We start from the raw sequence: 6,817 nt of genomic DNA on the forward strand, positions 1-6,817 counted from the left end.
TCATTCCCCATACAGCCTGTAATATTTATGAGCCACAGATTACTGCTGAGACACTTAGAGCTCTGTTCTTCCACACTTATCATTGCTACAGTAAATCTCTTCTGCTTAGGCCACAGTACTATGTGAGAGTGTCTCTGTGTGGCGGCGTCTTTGTAGAAGATCATTCTCCTCATAATGAATAATTGAGTTCTTTGCAGGCATGAAGTGAGGAGTTTAAGTACAGCTTGGAGCACAAACACACCAGGACTGCAAGTCCATGTTTATGGAATCCAATTAAATCAGTGTCAACAAATTGAACAACTGAAATTGATACCACAACACTTCCTGTCATTTGTTCACTGTACCTATAATATAAAAATGTCTATAAATATAAAGGAAAATGAGATTTAATGTGTGTTTTTTTTAAATCGCAATGACTAATGCCCGATGATGATTATGATGATGGCATCATCATTATTCATTCTAGATGCTTTAAGTCCATAAGAACTATAAGCAAACCTATTCAAATATTTCCTCCTGATAGGAATGTGTTTAGGAAATCCAATTTAAAAGTCAGTTTACTGCACTTGAAAAAGTTGCATATTAAAGCCTTTTGAGGCTGCAGAGGGTCTGATAAATGGCCTCAATCGAGGTCACTTGAGTCAGCTCTTACCTGGGTCTGAAAAAATGCCTTATATGTATGTAAAGAATGACAGCCTAATATCTAAAATAATGTGTCTATGACTTTAAAATCAAATACTAGAACTGATGTTATTTTAAATTTCAGAAGTGAAGCCATTTATGTAATAAGTATTAATATTTTTATTGATTTTGATACAACAATGATTGATATGCTGTTATTTGGTATTTGCATTACCTCATTACCGTGTTTCCCTTTTGGTGATGATGGCACCTGCAATAAAATCACTCCGAGTCAGATTTTTTTTTCTATTTAATATTAATATTGAACAGAACATCCACTTACGACATAATATGATTATTTCAGAGATGCACTTTTCTATATCATTTCAAATGTTACCACAATACACACAAGCACCAGTCGACGTGTATTGGAAGCACCGGCTCCCTTCCCAGCATTAGTGTTTAAAGAGATACATAAGTGAAAGTGAATGGTATGCAGGTAGACAGTTTATCTGCTGGGTTGTGGTGAAATTCCATTAACCTCCATTGTATTCTAGTGGTGGCAGAAGCCTCAGTGGTGGAGATTTTAAAAACAAGACTGAAACTATCCAGAACTATACCAGTTATTTTTTTTCTTGTAAAATGGGTGAACAGCCCCTTTAAAGATCCAACACAGTGTGTGTCCCCTAAACTCCCACAGGAAAAGTAAAACAGCTATATCACCAGTCCACCACAAGGTGGCAGCTTGGAGCGTCTGACTTCATGTTGTGTTCTGTTGCAGAGCACAGTGCCAGTCCTTGAGTGGCTCTCATGCATGCACTAAAGTGGCTGACCTATACATCAGAGGTGACCTCTGACCTCTCGCTTTCCTCCTGCAGTGACCCCGCAGGCACTGTGGACAGTAAATCCCTCCCTGAGAAACTAGAAACAAGAAACTAACCGAATGATCTCAGCAGCAAATAGCAGTGGGAAACCGCAGAGACTTTTTTTATTACAAAATATATTAATAATTTGTAAATCAGGGTTTTAAAGCATAACACCAATTAATTTCACCAAATTAACTTGCAGAATTTCTTTCCGAGTCTCACTTTTGCGCCACATGACCGAGACTGAATGTTCGTATTGATCTGATAATTGTAGCAGTGAATTTAATATGAAAGTGAGAGTACATTCTGTTTTAGTGATTGATTAGCTCATTTACAATCACCGGCGGAGTAGTGAGTGTTTAATGCAACAAACTTACATGAGATGGTCCTATCAAGTTCTCATGTTAATCCCAAAGGAGGTACTTCATTCCTATTAACAACTTTAAATGTCACTGCTCAGTCATAAAAATCACAAAATGAGTTAGTTAACTTAGTTTACCCCTGTTTCTAGTCTTCATGCTAAGCTAAGCTAACCAACTGCCGGATTTAGCTTCATATCATCTCAGTCTCATAATGTCTGTAAATCTGCAGCCATTAGTCTGGGAGATGTTTCAGAATCCTACATGGACTCAATAGCATGAACTAACCATCAGCGTGTTTGATCTCTGTTGACGTCATGTGTTCCTCGCACGCAAAACACTGCTGTTTTCCTGTGATGTCCGTGACTTCCAGCTTCCATCCAGTTGGTGATAATGATGCTTCTGACCCCCCTTTAGCACATACTCATTCACATACAGTCAGTGCTTCTGTAGCGGCCAAGTCGGCGGAGCCCACAACAAAAGCTGAGCAGAGCCCACGGGTGCAGACGCGGCCTGAGGAAGGGCAGCACAGGATGTGGATGCCGGCCTATTGTAGGTGCTGAAGTTAACCAAACTTCCTGTTAGCCCGGCAGCAGCACGGCCTTCCAAAACAAACTTCATCAAAGACTTATTGTGCTCAAATTGGCACGTTGGAAATATTTACGTTACAACATCAAGGGGGAGTATACTGTACGACTCCGTTTCGGTCTGATGGAGGACTGATGTCCATTATAATTTTACCATCATCTTTTCATTCATTCAGTTATAGAGGTAGTGTTGATGGTTTCATACGAGGAATATTTAGGACTTTCACTGACTAGATTGTGTAAACATGTCTAACACTGGCAGCACATCGCAGCCATGTGAGCACCAACCCCGAGTGTAAGTAAATACATTGTTCCCAGCATCCCTACAGTTTAATTGGACAGGATCCCAGACTATTGTTTGAGCAAAAAAAGGAACCACACCTCACGCTTGTAAAACGACTGTCTCTTGCTACTTGCCTTAATATATAAAGCGTACATCCTGTTCAACTGACAAAACCTGCAGAGGAAACAAATACCTTACAGATGTTCTGTTTGGTTTCCCTTTTTTTGCTGACAGGATTTAAGTACAAGGCTAACTGTTCCTTGGTGACCTGGATTTTAAAGTTCCGCTGGAAGCATAAAATGCATGGAAGGGCTACTATGGAGCTAGAACAGTCTCATAATTCATAAATGCACACAGAAATTCATAAATGCACAAAAAAGATTTACAAATGTATTTGGGGATTTGTATATACATGTGACTCAAAACACAAATACATTTTCAATGCACACACAAATATGTTTCATTTCATATGTAAGTAAAAAATATTCACATATAAAAAACAAGATTCATAAACATATTTCCAATGCACACACAAATCTAAAAAAAAATCACAAATACATGAATGTTAAAGTATTTGCAATCTTCATCAAATACGCATTTGGGGCTTGTTACATTCATATATTAACTGTTGGACCTGTATTTACAAAGTGCTTTTAATTTGTAAACCTCCCTGCATTTGTGTGTGAAACTTTTGAGACTCCCCTGACGTGACTCTGATACACAAATGCGTTTTTTCTAAGAGGAGGTTGTCTGTAGCCAATCAGATGTCTCCCTCCTTTACAGCCAATCACGTGAGTGTCTCCCCCAAAAGTCTAAAACACAACTCCGCCCGCACCGGTTCATCTTCCCCAGAATGAGGGAATAAATTACTTCCATAAAATGCTTCTTTATAAAAGAAAAATAGATATTTATATAACTGTACACCTAATCTATACAGCATAAAGACAGGGAGCACAGGAAGAAGGGAAATTATCTCCAGAAATAAGGTCGATTCTGGCTCTAGCACCCATATCCCTCCAACGCAACGCACTCACGTGATTGGCTGTAAAGGAGGGAGACATCTGATTGGCTACAGACAACCTCCTCTTAGAAAAAACGCATTTGTGGATCAGAGTCACGTCAGGGGAGTCTCAAAAGTTTCACACACAAATGCAGGGAGGTTTACAAATTAAAAGCACTTTGTAAATACAGGTCCAACAGTTCATATATGAATGTAACAAGCCCCAAATGCGTATTTGATGAAGATTGCAAATACTTTAACATTCATGTATTTGTGATTTTTTTTTAGATTTGTGTGTGCATTGGAAATATGTTTATGAATCTTGTTTTTTATATGTGAATATTTTTTACTTACATATGAAATTAAACATATTTGTGTGTGCATTGAAAATGTATTTGTGTTTTGAGTCACATGTATATACAAATCCCCAAATACATTTGTAAATCTTTTTTGTGCATTTATGAATTTCTGTGTGCATTTATGAATTATGAGACTGTTCTAGCTCCATAGGCTACTGTATAGAAAAAGAGCATCCTAGCATGCTGCTCACCAGACAGTGTGTGACACGGCTGTCAGCCCCTACCACCATGTTCAGGACTTATTACTTGATCCACATCGCTTTTATGTGATGTCACAATACTAAAGTCCACAAAATCCAGGTACTTCTTGCCTTTATGTCAAGACACAAAAATACACAAAAATGCACAAATACACTAAAAACAGACAAATGTGTGACCCGTGGAATTCAGTGGCCAATATCTCAAACAGAGCTCTCATTTTGTCTGACAAGCTCTACCCAGTATGCAAAGAAAGGCGTCCTCCCACAAGACAATGAAGCCGACGTAGAAGGACTTTATAGGTACTGTGAGCTCATCCGTACACTCCTCGTTTTCTCTGCGCCTTTAATTACGTCACTGCTGTCACACAGTTAAAACATGCTGGATCAACGGTGACAAATAAATAAATGATCAATACATATTTGTAAGTTAAAGGTGAAAGATAAGTGTACTCTCCTGTTGTCAATGTGGGGATAATACGCATATTTTCCCAAAATAATAAATACATTGAAAAGTCCTTTGGGACTTTCTGTGTTATGATACAGTGCTCTAATATAGTATATTCATAAATTTGCCTCCATCACTCTGCTCTCTCTTCTCTCATCCGTCTCTCATTTTGCTTTCAGTGCAATGCTTGATGGTATATAATGCTCAGTTGGTGACCTTCATTTGTACACTGCCACTATATAGGGTATAACAAGTCTATAATAAGTGGTGCACAATCTGGGGGAATAAAAGCTAGCTGACTTGCTAGTGAGCTACAGTAGTTCATCAGGCCTGCATCACTACGTTACATGCACTGCATCATGTGTGAGTGGTTGTTCCAGTCATCCTACCTGCGATACGAATGACAGCCCTCTCCGCTGGATCCAGGACCTCCCCCGTGTTCGACTTGGAGCGTTTGACCCTCTGGAGCTTGGACAGGTTCCAGGGCAGTGTGTCTCCGGGACAGGGGACGCCGCTCCTCTCTCCACAGCTTTCCTCGCCTGGGGTTTGATCCCTGCGTCTCTCTTTACGGGCCGCCATCACCTACCTACCTACCAGGAGATTAAAAGGCAGGGTTTGAGAAGAGCTGGAGGAGGCGGAGCGGTAATTGCCATACGTATTTTCATGGTTATCATAGATTACAAAGAGGTTCAAACGTCAGGCTGATCATTACTGACTACAACTGACCAGTTCAATAACACAGGCAAGTATGAAGAGATAAAATGCTTAACATTAGAGTGCCATAAATGCAAAATGCAGTGCTAGACACTCAATGCACTGTGAAATAGCGTCGGTGGTGTGTGGAGGAGCCGGCAGCAGGGTGAGGCTCCATGACCATGATAACGCCGCTGTACAGACCTTCACCCACTCATGCAAAACACGGGATGTTACACTGTTGTGCCTCCATGGCTCCTTTTGCTCTCCTTATGTGGACGTTGGTGAGGAGATTAGAGATGGGTAAAGGAAATAATATAATATCTAATGAAAGGATTGAAGGAGAACTCGGCTGATGCAGCTTTGCACCCTTTTTGGTTTTGTTTTTTAAAAAAGGCTTTAAACAACTTTCCCCCTATGTAATTGAGTTGCCCTTTAAATCAACACAGCACAACACTGCTTTAAAGCCCATTGTTGGCAATCTGACCTTTGCCTTTTGGTTAAATATTTACCAGTAATATGCAGCCTCAGGTAGTGTATAAATAGTGACAGAGCAGAATGCGTCTCACTGTGAAATATCACAACTCCCTGCATATGACATCATTGCCATGCTATCGCCCGGTAACGCCTTGAGTCGTACAGTATATCGTGTGGAGTGTAGGGGTATTTAACCCTCAATGGAAATCACCCTTTAATTGCATTTAAAACCAGAGGAGGCAAGTGTTACATAACAGTTTATATGACCAAAAGGACATGCTAAAAAGGTGTGTGTCGAAACATGTGGAGACCAGGCCAGGCACAGCAGTGTTATACACACAAACACACACACATATGCAATGTTAGTGGCTTAGCGAAAGCACAACCTGCAATGATAAACCTGAGCTTTAGACAACACCAAGTAGCTACGTGAGTCATCAGGGCTCTTGAACACTGTCTGTACATCTGCCAAACTCAAGAGATGTTTCCTGAAAGGCTCTCAGAAGGTGACACCTCATGACACACAATCACTTCACTTTCTGTCAGCAGGAGATATGTCAAGAGAGCTCTCGAAGCGTCGCCTTGACTACAACAACAACCCAACAACCCTGTCACAGCAGCCGATCGCTGTACTTACTGTGTCGTGCCTTGACGCTGTCACCACTGAACTGAATTCTGCCCTTTGTGAAGTTATCCTGCTGTACATGTAAATGTTTCTGGCTGGCGTTGGCTCATGATGTCATGACAATACTGGAGTCTGTAGTTCTCAGGCACATATTACTTGTTATTATTATGACCACACTATTATAGACCACACAGAAATGGATGGATGGTGGTGCAGGATTACAGTGAAAGCAAGTCTTCTAATTGGCTCATACATGTTGTATTGTCAGAGTCTGGGATCTCACTATCCAACCAGCCCTCTGT

The 6,817-nt window shown here is 40.4% G+C and overlaps 1 protein-coding gene across 4 annotated transcripts in view; it reads right to left on the reverse strand.

Annotated features, from left to right (window-relative positions):
- The window catches only part of plecb (plectin b), a 111,233-nt gene extending 105,923 nt beyond the window's left edge, over positions 1-5,310 (reverse strand). For all 4 annotated transcript variants that reach the window (XM_084027247.1, XM_084027246.1, XM_084027245.1 and 1 more), the window contains exon 1: positions 5,110-5,310. In XM_084027247.1, the coding sequence (XP_083883373.1) occupies positions 5,110-5,299 (190 nt within the window). In that variant the 5' untranslated portion in view covers positions 5,300-5,310. The remainder of the gene's footprint in view (positions 1-5,109) is intronic.
- Positions 5,311-6,817: the final 1,507 nt, after the last annotated feature.

The sequence above is a fragment of the Eutrigla gurnardus genome, assembly GCF_963514095.1.
Source record: "Eutrigla gurnardus genome assembly, chromosome: 14".
Classification (NCBI taxonomy): Eukaryota; Metazoa; Chordata; class Actinopteri; order Perciformes; family Triglidae; genus Eutrigla; species Eutrigla gurnardus.